General features: G+C 42.5%; 2 protein-coding genes and 1 long non-coding RNA gene across 5 annotated transcripts; 2 read left to right on the plus strand and 1 right to left on the minus strand.

The window, feature by feature from the left end:
- The first annotated feature begins 679 nt into the window (after positions 1–679).
- recql5 (RecQ helicase-like 5) lies at positions 680–15553 on the plus strand. Of its 2 annotated transcripts, XM_008416637.2 has the most exons (19): positions 682–938; positions 1121–1242; positions 2778–3299; positions 4013–4109; positions 4192–4303; positions 4389–4551; positions 4637–4719; positions 9378–9599; positions 9693–9789; positions 10263–10299; positions 10380–10438; positions 10892–10962; positions 11058–11151; positions 11241–11393; positions 11467–12089; positions 12176–12236; positions 13261–13512; positions 13586–13658; positions 14293–15553. In XM_008416637.2, the coding sequence occupies exons 1-19, from the start codon at positions 842–844 to the stop codon at positions 14415–14417; spliced, it is 3063 nt and encodes a 1020-aa protein (XP_008414859.1). In that variant the 5' UTR covers positions 682–841; the 3' UTR covers positions 14418–15553. The 2 variants fall into 2 exon arrangements, with proteins under 2 accessions (XP_008414860.1, XP_008414859.1); XM_008416638.2 differs by lacking the exon at positions 12176–12236 and having other exon boundaries at positions 680–938; positions 11467–12129.
- On the minus strand, positions 4739–9033 carry LOC103469123 (uncharacterized). 2 transcript variants are annotated; one of them, XR_534305.2, is made up of 4 exons: positions 8191–9033; positions 7940–8000; positions 6151–6272; positions 4739–6061 (listed from the first exon to the last, which is right to left on the minus strand). It is a non-coding gene; the product is annotated as an uncharacterized LOC103469123 (long non-coding RNA). The 2 variants fall into 2 exon arrangements; XR_534304.2 differs by having other exon boundaries at positions 7940–9023.
- A 603-nt stretch (positions 15554–16156) lies between the features above and the next one.
- cdr2l (cerebellar degeneration-related protein 2-like) lies at positions 16157–23521 on the plus strand. Its single transcript, XM_008416639.2, has 5 exons — positions 16157–16546; positions 20126–20238; positions 20704–20852; positions 21377–21541; positions 22235–23521. Exons 1-5 carry the CDS (start codon positions 16468–16470, stop codon positions 23157–23159), a joined length of 1431 nt encoding a protein of 476 aa, XP_008414861.1. The 5' UTR covers positions 16157–16467; the 3' UTR covers positions 23160–23521.

The following is a 23521-nucleotide window of genomic DNA, read 5'->3' on the forward strand; positions in this document are numbered from 1 at the left end:
TTTCCATGTTCTTTTGATCTTATCACATCTTCTGATATAACGTCAGTCATCAGAATTATCTAGGAAAAATCAAAACAATCACCATATTCATGAAGAGTCCAAGTCTATCTACAATTTTAATATTGCCCAATCTTGTCAATAATTTAACTTGAAAACTAATAAGTTAGGTAGAAACTCTTGTTAAATTTCTTACTATCAAAACATCCTGGAATTTGGTTCTGGTTTCTGTTTTACAGCATTCATTTTTTTGCCCAAAAGATGGTTGTGTCTGCAAATCCCAGTAGATCAGCAGTTCCAATCAGAGATAACTTGTTTTAAAATTGAAACACTTACACCAAATAAAGCCATTTTTTAAAAATTCATCCCAGTGTAATATAAAGCTGCCTTCATTCATTCATTTTACAATCTTTTTTATTAATGTTGAAACTTGACTGAAGTGCAACAAACAGCAACCTAAAAATCACAGCAGGTCATTGTTTTTTTGTTTGTTTGTGTTTTTTTAATGAATGTACAACAAATTCGTGCAACAGGAAGCAAGGGTCAAGAATGACGGCAGGTAATTAAAATTTCAGGCTAAAAAAAACGTGTGTCTTAGCAGGTGCACCAAGCTGGACCAATCAGAGCTCGAGTTCACTATTACCAAATATATCATAGTTGACTTTTTCTTTATTTTCGGTTAAAGTTGAAAATAATCAAAGTAAATGACTTAATGACAGAATATATACTTAAAATGAGAGCAGATAATTATTATCATTACTTTTATTTCCTCGTCTTTTTTCCCCGACTCAAATGACGTAATAGGTGTGCGACGACGAGAGAGTTGTCTGTAGTCAGACGAAGGATGTCAACAAGTTTAAAACAGGCTTTAAAATCTCACTTTGGCTTCGACGGCTTTAGGTCTAAACTTCAGGAAGATGTTGTTAAGGCTGTCGTTAGTGGTAAGTCAAAAACAGCGTACTTAATTCATATTTTCTTCTCAGTTTTTGTCTTCTCTCTGCCCTAGCAGCAGAGTAGCAGCAGTGCTATCCCATTCAGTACATGTAACATTTGAAGCAGGCTACGAAAGGAAGTCAAACTGTCTTTCATTGTTAAAAATGTGCCTATTTTTGTCTTGTTTTAGGTCAGAGGGATGTGTTCGTGTGCATGCCAACCGGAGCAGGGAAGTCTCTGTGCTATCAGCTGCCTGCAGTGCTGGCCGAGGGTATTACTCTGGTTATATCCCCGCTAATCGCTCTCATTCAGGTCAGACTTCCCTCTACTCATACTGATTCTGCAGGGCAATCTGTAGAATTTAAAAACAAAAGATAATCTCATTAAGTTTCTGTAAATGCTATCACACAACAAAAACAATACTACAGAATGTTATTGCTGTTGTACTTTCTGAAATGCCTCTTTAAGAGGAAGAATAGAATTTGATCATATACAGAGCCTTGCTAATCTCCTGTTTTATTTACAATATCTACAATATAATATCAACTGCAGTGTAACACCCACTTCTAACCAATAAAGGTTTACTCAGGAAGAGTTTAATTGTCTATTTTATTGTGTGTGCAGTAATTTTGGTAGGTTGATAGTTTAAGATGATAGGTATTTTCTCAACCTACATGAAAAGAACCACAGACAACGTATAGGAGTTTTCAACCCAGCTTTCATGAAAGGAGAAATCGTGCCACTCCTGCGAGCCATTCACTGCCGGTTCTGATAACTTTCAGTTCGGCCTTGCCTTTTATTTTCACAGAAAGGAGAGATAAGGAGGTTCTGTCTCTGCACACAGGTCATCAAGCCTTTTTCTCATGAGAGCGATTTCTCACAGGAACATTCCGTTGTTGGAGATAATCATGCTACAGAGACATTCTGTAAAATGTGGGTCAAAAAGTGTCAACATAGCAGTGATTCACACACGCAATAGGAAACTAAGAACCAGTAATGCAAAACTACTAATGTAAGAGTGATGACAACAGGAGGGAGATCCTGTTTTATCATTCTTGCATATAAGTGGGAACTACTTAAAATCAAAGAAAAAGAAAAGAAAGAGAACAATAAAATGCAAAAGTCTGTTTTTTTTTGTTCGTTTTTTAGTCTAAGGAATACAAACACGCTATAAAAAGTGAAGTATAAAGGAAACAGTAGGAAACCAAATATTATCATGTGAGCCTCAGTTCAGTTCATCTTCATCCATCTGGAATGGTATGTAGTCCTTATCGGTGTCAGAGGTTACCCTGACCAGCTGATGGCTGTTCACGGCAGTGTTAAACGTCTTTGGCATCATGCTACAACGTGCCACCAAGGTCCCGAGGCGAGCCAGGAAAGAAAGTCAAAAGGATGTGACTGTTTTCTAGGATTTTCTGTTATTTTGTCACAGCGCAGTTGTTCAACTTTTTCTGTAAAGCCTCTCAAACTAGAAAGGATATCCCTGTTAAAATAATTAGCTTTTTGACATTGAAGAATGCAATTGAAAGGATTTTTTTTCCTATTAAGAAAGCAAAACTATTCATTTTTCTTTAGTAGAAATCACATTAGACTAGGCAGTACCCACTCGAGCTGATATAGTTCTTCAAAGCTATTAGATTATCCACGCAGACATTCAGGTAACCACACATATTTTCTTAGATTTCCTCCTAAGACAACCAGGTCATTCAATTAACCAACAAAATTAGCTCATCTTTTTCAATGTTAAGATAACCGCAGATTAAATTGATGGTGTCGGTGTCGATGTGGGGTTTTGTTTCACATTACACACGGCTGATACTTCATTTGAACTGCATGATATTCTCCAGGACCAAGTGGATCACCTGAAGGAGCTCAACATCGCCGCCTGCTCCATCAACTCCAAGCTTCCGGTGGGCGAGCGCCGTCTGATCCTGGCTGACCTGGGGAGCAAGCGGCCCAAACTGAAGTTGCTCTACATCACTCCAGAGATGGTGGCCTCGCCCTCTTTCCAGCCCTGCCTGACGGGCCTGTGTTCCCGCGGCCTGCTGTCCTACCTGGCTGTGGACGAGGCTCACTGCGTCTCCCAGTGGGGCCACGACTTTAGACCAGACTATCTCAAACTGGGCGAGCTGCGGGCTCGCATACCGGGAGTTCCCTGTTTGGCGCTGACGGCGACAGCTCCCAAGAACGTTCAAGAAGACATCGTTCAGTCGCTTAGGCTGAGCTGTCCGATGTCTTTCGTCACGCCCGTCTTCCGCAGCAACCTTCACTACGACGTGATCTTCAGGGATCTGCTGCCGAACCCTTATGCTCACCTCCATGCCTTCATCAAAAAAGCTCTGGATATGGACAGTGGATCTGCTGAACAGGTTTGTAAAATAGAGCCTTGAGTGATTATAGTAACATATTGCACAAACCTGGTGTTATTTACCTCAGTGGTAATGATGTGAAGCAGCTTTGGAGTCTTTTGGTTCACGTTGCACCTTTATGTCTCCCACTTAATTTGAAACTTGTTTTGAATATTCTTATTTAATAAAGAGAGACGCGCTGAATCAATCAGAGAAATGCGCATTTGCCTTTTAGTCATTTTAGTAGAAAGCAAAGTGAACAGTGATTCTCAGAGATCAAGTTAGAGAGAGAAACTTAAAGCCCTTCAATTATATTTAATATGTCTTCAGTCATGTACACACAGTACCTCCCGTTCAGCTACCTCTTCTTAGGGAGTTTTTCTCTCGTGCTCATAACAAAAAAATCTCAGTTTGCTCATCTCCGGGTCTGCAGCTGCGGCCTTGGATGTTATCAGTTCCGTTTCTACCAGTAAATAAGCCAAAGGTTTTAATTTGTGGCAACAAACTTTTAAAGTCTTGATCTGTGAAGACAGAAAACTCTCTAAAGATTTTTGGCAGAAACAGACAGATGTAATATGTTTTAACTCTGTTGTCCAGAGTTAAAACAATAATATGCCACAACTCCTAATTGATGAGCAAATTTTCTGTCTATATGTATTTTAATCAGATACAAATTAGTCAATTCATACATTATGAGGTTTTTTTTTGTTTGTTTTTTTACACTTTGTGTTCAGGGCTGTGGGATTGTTTACTGCCGAACCCGGGATGGCTGTGAAACGGTTGCTTACCAGCTGAGCAAGCTTGGAGTCGTAGCGAAGGCTTATCACGCAGGTAGGATGTTTAAACGGGTCCGAGGTTTTTAAACCCCACATGCATCCTGGGTTTCAAGTGACAAGACTCTGGATTTTTGCAGGTATGAAGGCAGCAGATCGCACAGCGACGCAGAACGAGTGGATGCAGGGGAAGGTGCTGGTTATTGTTGCAACCATCAGCTTTGGCATGGGAGTGGACAAAGCCAACGTCAGGTAAGGGAGCAGATATCCTGCTTTTGTTTTTTCTGTTGTCTTATTTTTTTATATTTTTACACACGTGCTGCTGACGTCGTTGCAGATTTGTCGCACACTGGAACCTTGCAAAGTCTCTGGCGGGCTTCTACCAAGAGTCCGGACGAGCAGGTAGAGACGGTCTGCCCTCCTTGTGTCGCACATATTACAGTCGGAAGGATAAGGAGCAGCTAAACTTCCTCATTCGGCAGGAAGTCACCCGGAGACAGGTCGGATTAGCAGCAGAAGAGCGTTAGAAAGATAAAACTTTTAACACCAAAACATTTGCCTGAAGGTTTCTTTAATTTCTTTTAGGAGAAGCGAGGCTCTTTTAAGGAGACTGACAAAGCAGCCCTCACGGATTTGGAAGCCATGGTTTTGTTTTGTGAGCATGAGGGGTGAGAGACACACACATCCTTTAGAAACAACATTTTTATTGTATAAAAATCACTTCACTACATTACGATGCAGTAAAAATCTCACATCAGTATACTTGAGCTCATTCAACAGTTTCAGATATAAACGTTATTCCCTTCTTTGAATATCCAATTTTCAATTTCAGAACAACAGGGGGCAGACTTGCCCTTCTGTTCCCCGCTTTCAATGAACACTTTAAAAGGCAAATTTATTTTAGAGGCAAATCGCCTAAAAGTCTCAGAAATATGAAGCACAGTTAAATTTACAGCCGTGCCTTAGCTGTTTTTATTTTTTTAATGCAATTTTGAGCCACAAGGGAGAGACTTTCATTGTTTATAGTGTTATTTGTTTACACTAATGATTCACTGATTATTGAGAGTAGCAGATGTCATGTCTGTGACAAAATGAATGCATCAGTGTTTAGGTTAAATTGCTTAACTTTTCCCTCACCACAGATCTTATAAATTCCTTCATGGCGTGTTTTGTTTGTGCTCTAATCTGTCGCTTTCAGATGACATTTCTCCTGGTTTCCTCTTCCTCACTGGAAAAATCACCACATAAATCTTCACTTTATGAGCTTAAATTGGAACAAGAGACTTTGCTATCTGATCCTTAAACAACTTTCAGCTGTGTTCCAGTATTGTGCTTCTTTTACTTTTCTCAATTCAAACATTGAAATTAATCTACTATGATTTAAATCCTGAAAACAACAACAAAAAATTGGAAAAAAACATTAGAATCTGTTTTCCTAATAGTGTATCGTAAAATGCAACTATTTACTTGCTTATAAAGTTAAAAGATCAGCTTTCCATTCTAATATTCCTCACAGAGGAATGATACAATGTCAGTATGAATCCTTCTCAAACAAATGTGGCTTTCCGCTCATCTAACACTGAGCAGCTTGTTGTTGTTTTTTTTAAAGACCTGTAAGCCTGTTCGGTGCTGCATATTTGCTTATAAGTCAGTTGTTTCTGGCCCCACCTTCTCCTGATGGTAGATGAGCTGCTGTTGCTCCGCAGGCAGGGATGCTCCAAAGGAATGCTGCTTCTCCTGAAAGCCTGGCAGCATTAACGGGTGTGATTTGTTGTCCCAGAACGCAATCCAAGAGTTTGTTTTGTTGTGCTGTGGCACCGCCTCCTTTTTTGTGCACACACTGTGCAGCTTATGTCTGATTTCTAAGCACAGAGGTGAGCAGATCGGCAGGAAAAACCTGCCGGAAAGTAAAAATGTTCCCTCAGACGTCGAGCTCGTCCTGTTTGGACTTACAGCAGCAGCAGCAGCAGTGACTCACGCAGGTGAGCACCATCATGAGGATCACCATAACTGTTGGAAAGTTATATATTTTAGTTTTTTTTTTTTTTTTAATTCCAAGAAATGTTTTTTTTTTTAAAACAAAAGGAGGCATGACTCACAGATGAAGATTAGGAGGATGAAGAAGCCTCCCAGCTCCAGAGGGTGGGCACTGGGCAGACTTTGAAGCTTGAGCCAGACATTGTTCAGGAGACCCACTGTCTCCTCTCTGGCATCCATCCTGCTGAGGAGACCACAGAGCACAAAGGGCATGTCTGAGTCACATTAGTGTGTGTGTCGGCTGTCAGTTTCTGTACACTGAGGAAAAGGAAACCCAGGAGTTTTACTGCCTGTGTGTCTGAAAGTGAATCTACTTCTGGGCAGATTTAAACCCAAATGTAACCAGCAACACTAATCATACTCATTGAACTTTTTCTTAATATCCACAAGAAAGTTGTGTGCATGTGTGTAATCACTTTTACTCTGATACCCCCAATTAAAATCCAGTGCAACCAGCTGCCTTCAGAAGTCACCCAGATAGTTACGTGAAGAGTACTGAAACTTTTGCTCAAGCTGTAAACATTTATTTGATCACTTATCGCCACATATGGCTTCTTAAAAGATATAGACTTGGACTTTAACTAGGCTATTCTAATGCATGCATACATTCCTTGTAGCTTTGGCTAAATGTTTGTTTTAAATTTTTTTTTGTTCTGCTGGAAGGTGAAACTCCACCCCAGTGGAGCAAACATAAGGCATTGTTTGCTCTGATTTTGTTTAGAGTAACACAATTACTTGTTTAATGTTTCAGATTTTTATGCAAAGAACATTTTTAGGAGCCATGCATGAGGTCCAGTTGCGCTCTGCTTTTGGCACAAAATTAAAAGAACGACAAATAAAATCAAGCTTTTTGTCGTAATGTCAGAACACATGGAGAGATTCAAGAGTTAGGAATAATTTAGTTAAGTACTTTAACTATAAGTTTAGCCTTTTGTGCCTTGTAGTTTCACACTGCAATGAGCATAATGGAAGCAGATTCCAGTTGTTTACTGTTGCTGGTGCTGCCGTGTTCTTGCTGAATTGCTCACATGGGTGTGACGCTCTATTTCCTTTTGGGGTTTTAGATTTATATTACAGTTTTTTTATTACAGCTTTTGTTTAAACTGTAATCCATCCATCCATTTTCTTCCGCTTATCCAGGGTCGGGTCGCGGGGGCAGCAGCTTCTGGGCCTCCCTTCTGAAGCTGCTGCCCCCGCGACCCGACCCCGTATAAGCGGAAGAAAATGGATGGATGGATGGATGGATGGATTACAGTTTAAACAAAAGCTCTCCAATTATTAAACCTACATGTATAGAAGAGCCTTAGCTGAGTGTTTTCCTGGCCAGTGACACGTGATCATTGAAAAGACTGAGAAGCTGGCGTTGCTTAAGTGACTTTAAGCACAAACATGTGTTTCTCTGGACAGCATGTACCAAATATAATCAGAAACAGCTCCGAGCAGAGCTGAGTTTACTGTAATTTTAGACTTTTTACTTACATTTTTTTAATACATCAAAACTGAGAAAGGAGTCAGATTTGTTCGTTTCACTCCAAACTTTTACAGACTGGAGGAACTTTTTACTGTTTCAGTTTAAAATGCAAGTGCCAGAACAGTTTATTTGCTTTTTCCGAGAAAAAAAATGCAGGATGCTTTTGCCAATTGGGGATTTATTTCACTTAGAAACAACCTTTATGCACAAGATACTGCAGTAAATCAGTGATTTCCATGTAATTTGATGCATTCTACTCTGACTTTCTAGCATATATTTATAATTAAATCCTTATTTTTAAGACATTTTTCAAACTTTTTCCACAGCTGTGGCTATTTTTTAAGTCATATTGGCGCTGAGAAGGACTGAAATACACCTACCTGTGAGAGTCTCAGCAGTTTTCCCACACTTAGTCAAGCCCACACTGAGTGTCAGAAGTTCCTGAGCGAACAGAAGAGGAGGAGGAGGAGGAGGAGGAGGAGGACAGGGTGGAGACCGTGTGAGCATGCTACAGTGTATTCCCAGGAGCAGTTCCCCTGCAGAGGGTGTTGTTTGGCAGAACTAGTTTGTTGGTTTGTTGCTGTGTGACGCTGCTGCAGGTCCTAAAGTAGGACGGAAAGTCATCTCATACCTTTGCTCTTGAGTTCTTCCTTTTGCTGCCTTGCCTATCTCAGAGGCTGCAGTTTTCTCTTTGGCAGTCCTGTCTGGGAGGGACTGCTGCCTTACCCTTACTGCTGCCCTCTGGTTTACTGCTCCTCTGCCTGCACTGCTTAAGCTTCCCTGTTCACACAAAAGGAAGTGGCAGCGTTCCCATTTCCAGCGTTGGGGTTGATGCGACTGATTCCCAAAAGGGCTCTGCGGCTGCGAGGATGTGTGGATGTTGGCGGTTATGTAACCGTGGTTCCAAAGTGAGACTTTCTGGTGTTTTTTCTAACAAACTTTATAATCGGAATTTTATGAGGACATTTTGTGAAAGTGAGTTTTGTGATAAACCCATATTTTTTCTTTTAAAAAAGACAATAATTATTGACTGACGTCATAACACAAGCATTGATTCTAAATATGTGATGGTTACACAAGCTGATGATAAAAAAGGCTGAGCTGGATAATGCAGGGACATTAGCTGGACCTCTTTCTCTCATCTTTTATCCTCTCATCTAGGGTTAATAAACTTGCGATTAATTGTCGATTAATGGTTTATTAGATTAAAATTGGTTCCAGTCGACTCACTAATGATGTCCACTTAAGCCTTCTCTTAGTGTTGTAATTTGGACGTCATCCAGATGAGGGCGCCTCTGGTCATCCGTAAGTGGAGTCAGTTGATACAGAAACAAAGATGGCGGGAACATACCAGAATGGGAAAGAGAAACTGTCCAATCAGAGACTGGTTTGTGATGCAAAATGCACTTTATGCAGTCCTGTTTAGAAATATGAACCCTTGACAAGCTCCCCAAGTTCCAATTTAAGGGATTTAAGGAGATTAATTTTTTATTAATTTTTTATTTTTACATATTTTATCCTTTTTGTCTTTTATTTTTCGGTTCAGCAGCTTAGATGTTCCTGTTTATTTTTTATAAATATAAAGTTTAATATTACTCAGCATTTAATACAGCTGACACTTACTAATGTTAAAATGTAATTATATATTCATTTATTTAAATTAAGCATATTATGAAAAATTTAGCAGTTTGTGTGGTCAACCCTGTTTATTCGAGAGAAAACTCAGGCTTTTAAGAAAATTGCTGGTCAATCGAAAAGATCCATCAACTTTAAATTATTAGCTCATTAATCAATATCTTGCGTTCTTATTCTCATCAGATGTCGCCATGCCAACATCTCCAAGTTTTTTGGGGACAAGACGCCAAAGTGCGCGGGCGCCTGCGACTTCTGCGTCAACCCCAAAGTCGTGCGGGCCCAGCTGGAGCGAGCGGCCGCCCTCAGCACCAACACCGAAGAGGGCCAGAGTGGAGAGCCCAAAGGGCCGTTCGGGTTCATGCCAGAGCAATACGAAGGAGGGAAGAAGGGCTACGGCTTCGAAAGGCAGGGCGAACGCTTGGTTACGCTTTCCGAAATGCGGTTTGAATGCGACTTGGTGTGAGGTAATGATGATGACGCTGCATTCTAACTCTGCAGGTTCGATGAAGGGGAGGGTGGAAGTGCTGAAGAAGAGACCAAGAAGAGGAAGAAAGAGTTTTCTGACCTCTTCAAGAAGCAGATGAATCTACGGAAGGTGACTTCTGATATTTAATGAACAATTTGATGCCTAGCTGAGCACATCACAGTCTGACTTTTTCTACCTAAATGGGATTTTTTAAAAATGCATTCTTAAACATTAAAAATGCATAGAACATAGAATTTTGGAGCCTCTCTACCATCTGTATGCAAGCTGTTAGCGGCAAAGACTGACCATTCCTGTTGGAGCCCGTCTTGTGAAATCACTCCCACATGTTGGAGAGAGCTGGCACAACGTTCGAGTCAAGCTGCTCTAAGCGGCGACCAACCAAGCCCTTTACAGAACAACATAACAAACACAGGAATGTCAAGACGGTGAAAGAAAAATGAGCCAAATAAAAACCTGAACCCCTTTCTGACAGTGCAGTCCGATAGGAAAAACGACTGTGACTGTATCGTTTTCACACGGCGTGGCTGAAAGACGCGTCGGTGTGAAAGTGCTAACTCATGTCGATGCTCGTGTGTCTTCAGGGCTCTGACGGCCTGAGGGAGGACTTTGTTCCGCCAGGTACCGCCAACAGTGCAATAAGACACTGAGACGAGTCGAGAGGTTTATCAGTGGAGTAACAAGTCGTTCCTGTTGTGCAGATGCTGACTGTCCACTCAGAGAGGCCAGCAGCCAGAAGATCCCCCGGCTCACGGTGAAGGTACATGACAGAACTGGAGAACATTCCTCTCCCGCATTCATTAACGAACGCTCGTTAACTCGCAGGCGGGGCAGCAGATGTCTGCCCAGCCGCAAAAGTGTGTAGACTTTAATTAAAAATGCATTTTTCCTACATCTGTCCACCATGGAGTTGCTCTTTTGATACCAGAATGTAAAATGCATACTTTTTATTTAGGTATTGCCTCACAAGGGACGTTGATTTCATATGTATAGATTAAGATATGAAGTTTAATAAACAGGTTTCCAGGGTTAATCAAAAAGTACGGAAAAAGTTCAGTTCCCTCCTCTATAGAAAATATTACATTAAATAAAAGGTGAATTTTTGTTTTTACATTTTAAAAACATGCCCCAAAGCAGCCAGAGAACTGAAATAAGTACATTTTGACAGAACAAATGCCAACAATTATTTTAGTAAACCTGAGTCTCGTTGCAGACCAGAGAGCATTGCCTGTACCGCCTGAGAGATGCTCTGCGTGACCACCAGGGGGCAGAAGACATATTCAGGTCAGAGGATTCAGATGTTCTCTACAAGCGTTCAGCTGAAACCCGATAGAATGAAACAAATAACAGTCTGCCTTTATTTCCTTTCCGTCTCTCAGCTGCAGCAGTCTGATGTCAGCGGTGGATTTGGAGCACGAGGTTTTCAAAAGCTGCAAATCCTCCAACTTGTACAAAGCTGCCATCTTGAAGAAGGTAGACTGAAAATGTCTGCGCCACAATATGAGCGATTTTTAAAATAAAACCAGGCGTGTTTTTCATTTAACTCATCTGTTGCCCTGAAGGTGTCGGAGATTACAAAATCAGCCCCTCGGATGGACGAAGGCAGCAGCAACGACTCCAGAGAAACGGAGACAAAGTATAAACCCGATGGAAATTCCTCGTGTTTATACCCGGAGGAATTGCAGGGCTTCACCTCGGCCGCCCAGATCTACTCTGTACGAGTGGCTTTTTTTACACAATCTTCGCAGAACATCGAGCACGATTTAATTCTCCTCCTTTTTGCTCCAGATGAAGCGGAAAAGAGTGGGAGCGGGCCAGAGGGGCTCCTCTAACTGCTTCCAGTCCGCCAAGGACCTCCTGAATCCTGTGTCTAGCAAAGCGACGGAGAACGGGGGCTTCATCTGCGTCTCCTCTGTGGAGTCGGACGTCAAACGGATCAGGGTGAAAGAGACGGAGACTTCACCGTCCACCAGAACCGGAGCTGGAGCCGTCAGCCCGGCCAAAGCAGGCCGAGTCATGAGCAGGAAGCAGCAGAAGATGGCGGAAGCGGCGAAGAGTTCTCGCAACATCTCGCAGTACTTTGTGAAGAAAAAACCCGCGGAGGAGGAAGAGCTGCGCCTGGAGGAAGAGCTGCGCCTGGAGGAAGAGCTGCGCCTGGAGGAAGAGCTGCGCCTGGAGGCAGGCGGCTTGCCGTCAGAGACTCTCAGTGAGGTTTGTGAAGAGAACTCGAGGCAGGAGCTGCTTTCCCTGCCGAGCGATCCTGCGCTTGAAGAGAGTGAGGATCTGATCCTGATAGAACCTGAAAGGGAAATCATCGTCTTGTCCGACGACGAAGAGCAGGAAGCGGGAAGAGAAGCGACTTTGACTCAGGTCGAAGACATTCCTCATGAGGATACGACTACGATCACAGAGTACTTAAACCTCAGTAAACATTTCTGTCAAACTTTACTGGTAAAAGTCTTTTTTACAACCTTAACTACATTTGTACCATTTTCAGACCAAACCAACCTAAAGAGGAGGAAGAAGAAGTACCTGCTAGTCTGCTTTTAGTTCAAGAGGTAGAGTGTCTTACAAAAATATTCATAACGTCTCATTATGGACACACACTTTAACATGCTTTATTGGAGATTATTGGTGCTCTCAGCTATGAAGTGGACAGAAAATGAGGCACAGTTTTACATTATTTTACCCCTAAAAAATCAGAAAAGTGTGGCGTGCATTTGATTTCAGCCACCCTTTTGCTTTGATACCCCTAAATAGAATCCAATGCAACCGACTGCCTTCAGAAATGACCTTCACTGATTATTCAAACTGTGTTTAATTTAACATCAGTAAAAATGCAGATGTTCTGTGAAAGCATCAGAGGTTCGTTAGAGAACATGTGAAGATGAGAGAAATGGCAGCACACCAGAAATAAAGTCGTCTAAACAGTTTGTAGTCCCTCGGTTCATTACGCACAAAAAAACCAAACTTAGATTCTTGGATTTAACTACAGAATAACTCAGGAAAAAAATTAGCATGAAGAGGGATCAAGTTTTGAAAAGTTTTGTGAATTTATGAGGGAGAGCAAAGTTAAACGCTGATGCTTTGTGGAAAAAAACAAACTAAACTAAAACGGCAAACCAGAAAGTGATAGGCCCAAGCCAAAGAAAAACTCACTTCAAGACCAATAGATTTTATCTTGCATATAAAAAAAACTTATTTTACCATCTATTAAGTTGAGAGCTATTTAACCAACGAGTATTGGTTAAATACTTCTCTCATATTTAATCAATAACACCCAATTTCCACTCACATCATAGCTAAGCAGAGGCTTCACCTACATTATTAAATACTCCTTAAGACAAAGGTTTATTTGTTTAGCAGGTCAATAACGTGAAACATTCAGCCAGAGCTAAATATTCACTTGTTGGAGTGGCCTAGTCAAAGCCCATGAAGGACTTAAACTGCTTTTGCCAGAACGGGTTTCACTTCTTCTGATTCTTGGTTATGCACTGCTTGATATAAAATCTCGCTTTCTGTGCAGGATTCACGTTTTTTATTTAATTCTCGGCGATGGATGACAGCGCTGTGTGTTTGCAGGCTGCAGACGAGGTGGAAGCGGAGCAGAAGGAGACGTCTCCTGCGGCAAAGCGCAGCCGGACGTTAGGTTCCAGCAAAAGGAGAGTGACGTTCAACCCGGAGGTGCAGGAGAGGTCGCTGCCGCCGCCCGGTGACCCCGGTGACCTCGGTAAACCCGGTGACCCTGTGAAGGCTGTGACGCTGCAGGAAACGGCTAACATTGTGGTCCATTATCTCAACCCCTATTATACTCAGGGAAAGTTTGCTACTAAGGTGTGTAGAGTTCTACATTAGCAAATTAGAACAAAATTGAACGTGTTTAATAGATGTGTGAATGCTTTCGCAGGTTCTGTTTAAGTCTTTTGCGCGATACTTGTCTCACCTTCTTACAGAGGGTAAAAGTCGTGAAAAAAACCAAGGTAATTAAACACTTAATGCCATATGAACGTCCATTTTTGGTAACACTTTATTTGAAGGGGGGTGAATAAGACTGACATAACACCTGTCATGAACATGAATAAGCCTTCATGAATATTTATGACTGTCATAAACATGTCATAACACCCGTCATGAACATGAATAAGCCTTCATGAATATTTATGACTGTTGTCATAAAGTGTCCTTCGGTAAATTATGATGCTTTTAATACAAAGTTGACATTATTCAAAATGTCTTTGTTATGACAACTTGAAATTAACCAAGAAATCATTACTGATATAAGTATTACTGATTGTACTTTAAAAATTAGGTAACTTTGTTATTAAAGGTAAAGTTTAAACAGTAATGATTTCTTGGTTAATGTCAAGTTGTCATAACAAAGACATTTTGAATAATGTCAACTTTGTATTAAAAGTGTCGTAATTTACCGAATGACGCTTTATGACAACAGTCATCAATATTCATGAAGGCGTATTAATGTTCATGACAGGTGTTATGTCATGTTTATGAAAGTGTCATGACAGTCTTATTCACCCCCCTTCAAATAAAGTGTTACCTTATTTTTTTTGTTTTTGTCATTGACTTTTCAGTAACTATAACCTTTTTTGTCTGCAGTTAAAGGTGAAGCTAAAGTTCTCATCAAGACGTTCTTCAGCAGAGTCCAGCGCTGTGAGAGTGAGGCCGACTGGGCGCACCTGAAGAGACCGCACAACTCCAGAGCCCCAGAGAGCAAGGACTGATGGGACATGCAGTCCTTTCCCTGTGTCAAAGCCATCTTTACCAGTGCCTGTCTGGATCCTGCTGCTGATCTCAGGCTTTTTATTCAAAAAGCTTCAAATGAAGGGCTTTCGCAACTGCTTGCACGTCATCTCGACACATGAGCAATAAAACTGACAGTCTGTCAGTGTAACGATGAGACAAGTGCTCTTAATGTTTTTAGCCCCCTCGAGTCAAGTCAGGCAAGGTGTCCGAGTCCGCTTGGATCAGCAACACTACAGCCTGATCCTCGACTTGAATCCAAGAAGTCGACGGGATTTCTTTTCTTTGTGTTTAAAATAAAAGGGTAGCAGTGAACGGATTACACGTCACACACAACCGCATTTAATTTATCTGGTTGAAGTGCCATCATAAGCAACAAAAGATGAATATGTTGATAAGCCCTTCATGCCGGCTGTTCAGTACAGCGGAGGAGCCGCCATGATGTGGGCCTGTTTGTTTTCTAAAGGAGCTGAAGGGAACCTTGGTCACTCGAACACTTTGATATTTGAAATGCATGCCTGGCAGAAAACAGGAAGTGATGCAGATTGTATGGTCAGATATGACACAAAGACAACCGTGTAAGTCCATTTCGGTTCTCAGACCTAAATCCTCTGAAAAATCTACGATGAGCTGAAAAGCGGAGAGGATTCTGGGTGATCTACTCAGACTGGGAGAAGAGGATGTTTGACACGCTCACTGTCATCTTCGTTACGCATCAACGTCGTACTGTAATGGTTAAAAGCTTTCGGACTAAAGTACCGCAGTGCATCCTGATGGAAACGTGACTAGAACAGAAAGAGTTTAATAAAACGGAGGTTACTGTTCTGAGGACCACATGTTTACCAAATCACATAGCAGCCTTCAATGTGTTTTATTAAAAAAAAAAAGAAGCTTCCATTTTGTTTCTAAAATGCTTTAGTTTGTATTTTTCAGAATTCTTGTCTGTGTATTTAAAGTAGAGGGGGATGAAGCCACTGCTTGATTTTAGAACATGGGAAAAGCTGCATCCTCACTGTTGGGGGTAAAAATATATTTTAGCCATTTCCTCATGTTGTATTTGTGCTGCTGAAAATCTGTTTTTTTTTTCTTCTGTAAATAAAAGATAGTTTTACTTTTACTGTTGGTAATGGCAAAATGTGTGAAAGAAAAGCAAAAATATACACAGATTCATTATTGTTTATGATAAAACAAGCTATAGGCAGTGTGTGTCTCACATGGTGAAATAAACAACTCCTGGTTTTATGATCTCTAAATTGAAGTTTATGGAAGCGCTTATGAACAAATCCAGTAAATATTGATGTCTAGACATCAGCTCCCAGCATTCAGGTTGCCAGGACACGGTCAAAACTATCAGCTACAGAGAAAATGATGCAGTCTATGTCAGGTAGGTTGGACGAGTTGAGTACAAGACGGAGAAGAACACGCTTCCAAATAACAAGCAAGGAAATTAGAAAGGCAGAAGACTCATGTGAGATGCATAAACGAAAATCAGTCTTATTGACATGAGCTTAGATTAGCAGGCATTTATAATAATAAAAAATAAATAAATTAGAGAAAAAATACATTTGGTGGGATTTAAGAAAAGCAAATAAGAGTTCTTTCTTTCTTTCTCCCTCTCTTTCTTTCGAGCGGATCCACGCCACTACTAATCCAACAACCTTCTGATTATCGCTCTGTGATCTCTACAGAGCTCGTATTTCCCACTGCTCGTGAACGCAGCAGTAGTTGGTCACCGGGCTGCTGGCTGCCAGTCTGCGTCTTTAAAGGACGCCGCCGCCGCCGCAGCAGCAGCAGCAGGGCCCCCGCTAGCAGAGGCTCCCTGAACCACCAGCGCTGCTGCTGCATCTCTGGAGCCTCCAACACCTGCAGGTGGTTTCAGAAGCAGCAGCTGCTCTGCCTGGATTTAAGCCGTTCACATCACTCTGAGAGGCAGCGCCGCTACTGTTTGTTTGTGCTTCCACTTCCGGGCGGGTCTGCTCTTCATCGCCGGTGGAAGAAGGAGGAGAAGGAAGAGAAGTTCACCCGGCATCGATGCTTCGAGCTGGGAGGATGGAGGAGTTTGTAACGGAGGAGGAGGAGCCGTGGTACGACCAGCGGGACCTGGAGCAAGGTGAGGTCATCTTCGTGGTGGTGGGGGGTGTCGCAGGGTTGCAAAATGCAGAATGAATGAACCTCTCTCCCTGCATCGTCTCCCGGTCTCCTCCTCCGCTAATTATCGGGATCTTGTCAGGGAGGCATCCCGGAACAACCCTGCGTGAATGCTGCCTCTGTTTTCAGCTCCTTCCTCCGTCCTGGCACATCACTGTACTCACCGCTGCTCGCTACTCCAAGCTTGGAAAGCAAAGATCTCCTTTTGTTTCGACATTATTTTACAGATCCATCCGCCATTCTCAATCAGAAATGCACATTTGGCTAATTTGCCACTTTACCATTTATTCAGACCATCCTCCAATATCAAGTTACTTTTATACACAAATAAGTTTTATTGTACCTTCCTGTACTAGCTCTAATATTGGTTACATTTATTTTTGCAGCACAACAGGAAAACATGACAATGCAGGATTACTGCTGGATATGGTGATTACATGGATCAAGCTGTGGGCATAAAGGGCTGCAAAGATGGACAAATATGCTTTTGGAAACTTGAACACATCTGAAATATTATCTCCTACCAAATATTGCATCTAAACAGTCCTGTGCAATAACAACTGGGATATGATGGTATACTTTGCAGCTACAGTTGTGATTTAAATTCTCAAGCAAACAAAGTGCAAGACATTTGAAAATGCATCGAAAGAGAGGTGAATAATTGTATTAAATGAACTCTAAACGTGATTTATACCAGCTGCTGGTAATGACAGCTGAAAATAATAAGACAGATGTTGAGATGGTGTCATAAAGTTAAAGTATTTGTAGGCTTTACAGCTAAGAAAGTTGGAGCTCTTATGATTTACATGAGCGTTTCAAATAGATAAGCTTTAGATATCTGAAATGCAGATGCGAGTCGTATCTTTAGATCCTAAAGTTAGGAAGAATTTATACATAAAAAAAAAAATATATATATATATATATATATATATATGGAGACAAAATCCTAATAAACATGGCTGGATGAAGATTAACTTTAGGCATCCAAATGTAATTTTTTTTCTCCTATGTATAGATTCAAAACATCACAAATGATTACCAATCATCAAAACAAAGCTGAAATATTATCTCGTTAATTTAATTTTTTTTGTATATATTCACAATTAAACGACAAATTAGCTTTTCACCATTTCAATTTAGCCAATTCTTTTTTTTTTTTTTTTTTGTTTATTCAGAATAACACTGGTGAGAAAACCGGCTGCATGGAGTTGAAGGGTTATATTTCTGTAGTAGTAATGTCTTTTTTTTTTTTGTGGAAAATGGCTTCATCTGACTGATTTTTCTTGTTTTCTTCTGTCCACTTAGTTTTTTCCCTTTAGGCATTATTCTGGAGTTGAATGACCGAATCAATCGTAAAAGAACTTGTCTGAAAAACTTTCTAAAATGTTTATTCTAGATCAAGGGGGGGGGGGACGTAGTTGATAAATGCACCTGAACGCAACTGTTTACTATCAAAATGCATATGAAGAACCCATTTGTGCGTTAGTTGCTCTTGTGCAAGTATAATTGACTTGCGGCCGAGATCAATCCTTCCCTGATGATTTAAATGGATTCACTTGAATTGGAGCAGAGCTTCCTCAGAGGCGAGATGAGAGCTTCCTCCTCCTCCTCCTCCTCCTCCTCCTCCCCCCTTTCCGTCCTCAACATCACCCCATCTCCTGATCACCTGCTGACCCAGAGAACCAAAGCGGCTTTGCATCTCATCACCACATTACGCATCGTCGTCGTAAGAGGAGGAGATCAGGTGGATTTGACTCTCTGATGTTGCCATTATTCCGATCTGAGGTCGAAAAACATTAATGTCTGAGCTGATTAGAGCCCTTCCCTCCCCCCCTTCCCCACTCCGGACAAAACGGGAGCAGAGATTTTGACGCTTCGGGGTCAGAGAGTGGACGGTGTTGTTATCATCCACACAATCATGGAGTTAGACCCCAGAAACGACGCTGTTGCGCAACATCTTCGCCGCCGGCTCTTCTATTTTAAACCTCTGAAGTGTGTGTGTGTGTGTGTGTGTGTGTGTGTGTGTGTGCAGAGGGCGTTTGCATGGTGATGCCATGCTTGTGCTGCTGCCGCTCCAGGGGGGAGCCCGAGTGTGATTCACACATCCCAGCGGAGGAACACGAGCAGCAACATATCTGATGTTTGGCCTTGTTTTTTTTTTTCCTCCTCTCCTCCTTAAGGAGTTGCGTAAGCCCCGCATTTGAGACTGCAGGCCTTTCCGCTGCTTCCCTCAGCGTAGAAGCAGAGATGAGCACTAAGTGCGTTCGATAAGTCTCGAAGATTTCTGCTGCTTTCAGTAAGGATGGGTTGTGATAAATGGCAGCTCTGAATTTTGTACCAATAATCTGTAAGCGTCGGTGCTCGTCGCTGTGGTGAGGAAACACTCCGAAAAATGTCAGTGATTCTCTTTCTTGCAGTCTTTCCACTCTTGTTCTTTTTATTTATTTTTTTTTCTCCAGCTTCGGCTATTAACTCCCACCAGTTTTCCTTTTCCTCCAGTTTGGTCCAGTTTTAATCTTCTAAGCCTGGGAAAGTGCTGTCTGCAAACCTCTGTGGCACAATCGCCATTTAAAAAAAAAAAGAAAAAAAAAGAAATGTGTATTTGAATTCATGGCACTTGTACAACACAGAACATGACGTTAATGAAATGGCAAAAGTTTAGGTTTTTTATATTGACCTTGAAACGGCAGCATTTATCAAAAACATTAAAATATGCATAGAGCATATGTTCATGCCTAACAGTTATTTTGCAGCTAACAGTTATTTTGATAATTATTCTACAGACTGTTTTGACGATTAATCGCTCATTTAAAAATTGACACATTCTACAAATTATTCATTTAACCACGTATTGAATAAAATATTAGAAATACTTTAAAAGATGCAAATAATTATGTATTTTTTAAAATGACAAAAACAAATTATTGCTAAACTTTGTAACCTCCAACAAAAAAAATATTCTAACAATATATACAAATTACAGCCCTATGTCACCATCAATCCAGTGTAGGGCTAATCTATTGACTATTTTATGGATTAACTGTTTAGTAACTGGATAGCAAAAAGTACTTAATAGGAGAATTTTTTTAAATCCAAATTTGAACCAGGTGAAACTAAAATTGTCTCTGGAGTTCTGGCTAGAACATATACAGTCTTTCTTTTTTTAAATCTTAAACGCAAAATGTATTTATTTTTTTGTACAGAGAGCTAAATTACTGCTGTGAATATTTTATTTAGTGTTTTTTGTATGTATGCTCCAGTTAATTAATCAATTACTAAATTAGTCGACGATCATCTTCAATAACCGATTAATCACGATGAATCCGATTAATCACTTCAGCCCTATTAACTATACGTGTCTTTCGTCGAACAAATCCGTAACTGTGTTCTTCCTCCTCCGTGTTTCACTGAGACAGACTTTCCTTACCGCCAGCAGTCGCTCTGTAAAAGCGGCTGTGTTGTTGACGTTCTTCTTAAAGCACCCGCATATTGTTTGTGTTTGTTCGTTTATGTCCGTCTTTCTGTCTCGGCTCCCGTTCAGACCTGCATTTGGCCGCGGAGCTCGGCAAGACTCTCCTCGAACGCAACAAGGAGCTGGAGGACTCTCTCCAGCAGATGTACATCAACAACGAGGAGCAAGTGCAAGAGATAGAGGTACGGCAGTGAAACGTCTCCCCAAGCATCCGTTTTTTTTTTTTTCCCCCAACCATGTAAATTTTTTCACCTTTCAAGTCGATGAGAGAAAATGTTTTTAATGTCGTTTTACATAACTAAAGATTTTTATTATTTCAAACCATAGCTTTTTTTTWAATTTTTTTTTACTCATTTACGACAGGTTTTTGTTTTTATTCTAACTGCACCAATTTACTTGAATCATTTAACCAGTTCTAGCTCCGATTCTGGGTTGTTACCTTTCAGCAAGAAAGGTCTTAGGTTTGAACCCTGCTGACAAATTTTTGTGATTGCTTTGAGCCGTCCAATAGCTCTTCGCGTTTCGTCGCGGTACGCATGCACGATGAGACTCGGAGCAGGACGATGTCCCGATGTCCTCTCTGGACGGACATCTATAAATCGCTGTCCGCCACCTCTTCACGCCATCGAACGTGCTTCGCTTCGCAGTACCTGTCCAAGCAGCTGGAAATGCTGAGGGAGATGAACGAGCAGCACGCCAAGGTGTACGAGCAGCTGGACGTGACGGCCCGAGAGCTGGAGATCACCAACGAGAAGCTGGTGCTGGAGAGCAAGGCCTCGCAGCAGAAGATAGACAGGTGACCGCCGACCATCCGACAGCCCATAATGAGACGGCTATTGGTGCATGCTGAGTTTTGACAGCTATTTTCCAAAGCGCATGCAGAAATGTTCTAGTCTGTTGAAGAAAAACGGGGAACTTAAGCAGCAGCAGCAGCAGTGATTTCCCTCATGCTCATAAACCCGCTAAAGTGATTTCAGAGAGCCGTTAGCCTGCATAGGGCTGGTATGTCAGGCAGTGGCGCAAAAAGTGGGTATGCAACGCATAGGGGCGCAGCACCAGAGGGGGCGCCGATCTGTTTTCGCATCCACCTGAATAATGTGTAGTTGCGCCACTGATGTCAGGTATCGGGGAAGTTGTTTTTTTGTTGCTGTTCCTCTTGCATAACCGCTCGTAACATGTTCAGAAATTTCTCTAATCGGAGATTAGACATTTACAAATCATGTTACTGGGGCTAACGGCTAATTATAACCCCACCACCCCCTCAATAGCTGCCTCTGTTCTTTCCAAGCAGATTAATCCAAGTTGTGTTTGTGCACTCAGGTTGACGGGCACCATGGAGACCCTGCAGAGTCAGGTGGACGGTCTCACGACTCGGGTGGAGGAGCTGCGGACCCTGGAGGAGCTGAGGGTGCGCAGAGAGAAGAAGGAGCGGCGCAAGACGGTCCACTCGTTCCCCTGCCTCAAGGAGCTCTGCACTGCTCCCAGGTTGCTGCAGCACACGCCGCAGTTTCTGTTCGCCTCATTTCTATCCCAACAGGACACTAGGAGCTTCATCTAAAGGAAGCGTACAAGGCAAAACTTTAAGTCGTATCCATTTACTGGAACCTTGTTCAAATCGATCCTTCTCCTGCCAATATAATTCAGTTGCGTGCAGATCGAATTATAGCATCCGAATCAGATGATCGTTCAGTTAGTAAAAACTGCTCCATCTTTTAGGAAGCCCATCTGATCGCAACGAGGTATTGACTTTTCTCGTATTTATAACAAGCACTGTGAGAAAGGAACCGCCAAGTTGGAACATACAGACACCTTCAGCAGAGCCAGGCTGGGCGAAGGAGAACCGACTAAACGCTCCAGCTCAGAGCCAGGAGTACTTTCTATGGGAACAAAAGCAGATCATTTTCTTAGACTGTTTCAAACTACATTCTGTCTATTTTAAAGTAGTCAGAATAAATTAAATAGTTTAGGAACCATTTAAACCAAAAAAACTACAATGACGTGTAAAGCCACAGATCCTGAAGAACATAAATAGATGCAGAACCAGAGTGGATGTACATCAAGAAGGGCCTTTGGGTACAAAAATGTTCTCATTAATAGGTTTTGCACAAAGTGTGCTTATTACAATGAAGCACACTCCATGCATTCGTTTCTAAGCCGGTGCTGTGACGCTTTCTTTAGATACGAGGATGGGTTCCTCTTGGCCAACCCTGGCAGCGTCGACCTGGTGGAGCGGCAGCCTCTCGATGAGGAAAACGACCGCCTCAGAGACATCGTGTCCTCCCTGCACTCGGCCATGGCCTCGGAGCGGTCGAAGCGGGAGAGCGTGGAGCGGGAGTGCGCCGTGGTGCTGCAAGAGTTCGAGCAGCTGGAGCAGCGCCTGCTGGGGGCCGAGGGCTGCAAGCTGCGGGTCCAAGAGCTCGAGGCGGAGCTGCTGGAGATGCAGCAGCTCCGGAAGTCCAGGGTGTGTCTCATCGGGGACATGGAGGACGGCTTGGAGACGCTGCTCGGCAACGGCCCCGAGACGGACACCCCGGAGGAGGAAGGCGGGCAGGAGGAGGGCGGTGAAGCCGAGGGAGGAGCCGGGCAGCAAGGCGGAGGCCCGGTGCGGAAGAGCTGCAGCGACACGGCCCTGAACGCCATCTCGGCTGCGTCCGGTCGGCGCCAGGGCGGGTACCCGCTTCAGGGCAACGGCGCCCGCAAGCGGGGCATGTCCATCCTGCGGGAGGTGGACGAGCAGTACCACGCCCTGCTGGAGAAGTACGAGGAGCTGCTGGGGAAGTGCAGGCGACACGAGGAGACGCTGTGCCACGCCGGGGTGCAGACATCGCGGCCCGTCTCCAGAGACCCCTCCATGAGGGAGTACTGCATGAGCTCAGCGGAGCCTTCCACGTCCGGGGCCGGCGCCGTCAGACCCCCAACGCCTCCGCAGACCCCCTCCACCCCGGAGGCGCTGGAGGGAATCAGCAGGCAGGTGGAGCAGGTGGACAAGCGGCTGAGTCAGAACACGCCGGAGTACAAAGCGCTGTTCAAGGAGATCTTCTCCCGGCTGCAGAAGACCAAGAGGGACATGAACTCCCCGAAGAGCCGAAAGACTCACAAATAAAACTGAACTCCCCCCCTCAACCCCACAAGAACCTAAATGCACTGAGAAAAGCTCAAGCTAATTTACAAAGCATTACCTCACAGTTCAGCTGCTGAAGTATAGGAAACGCTACTTATTCATGTAAAACTGCCAAATGTTATTTTGCTGCGCAGGATGTTTTATACAGGCCAGAGATCAGAAGGTAAAGATGGTTTTGTTTTGTTTCTGCAATTGAAATGTCAGTGATTGACTATTTCAATTAATAAGCCAAATGAACCTAAAGCAGAAAGTGTGAGGAGCTTTGGACATTTCCAGCATGTACTTGTTTATAACATCACTAAATGCTTAAAAAAATGAATAAAATCACTGCAGGACCAAAACTA

This window comes from Poecilia reticulata, linkage group LG8 (genome assembly GCF_000633615.1).
Source record: "Poecilia reticulata strain Guanapo linkage group LG8, Guppy_female_1.0+MT, whole genome shotgun sequence".
Classification (NCBI taxonomy): domain Eukaryota; kingdom Metazoa; phylum Chordata; class Actinopteri; order Cyprinodontiformes; family Poeciliidae; genus Poecilia; species Poecilia reticulata.

Bases quoted from the DNA above. Each gene is read 5' to 3' on its own strand.
- recql5 (XM_008416637.2), top strand. From the start codon at position 842: ATGTCAACAAGTTTAAAACAGGCTTTAAAATCTCACTTTGGCTTCGAC. The intron at 4,720-9,377 runs GTGAGAGACACA...TATTCTCATCAG, and splicing joins TTGTTTTGTGAGCATGAGGG to ATGTCGCCATGCCAACATCT. The intron at 11,394-11,466 runs GTACGAGTGGCT...TTTTTGCTCCAG, and splicing joins CGGCCGCCCAGATCTACTCT to ATGAAGCGGAAAAGAGTGGG.
- cdr2l (XM_008416639.2), top strand. From the start codon at position 16,468: ATGCTTCGAGCTGGGAGGATGGAGGAGTTTGTAACGGAGGAGGAGGAG. The intron at 20,853-21,376 runs GTGACCGCCGAC...TTGTGCACTCAG, and splicing joins TCGCAGCAGAAGATAGACAG to GTTGACGGGCACCATGGAGA. The intron at 21,542-22,234 runs GTTGCTGCAGCA...CGCTTTCTTTAG, and splicing joins GAGCTCTGCACTGCTCCCAG to ATACGAGGATGGGTTCCTCT.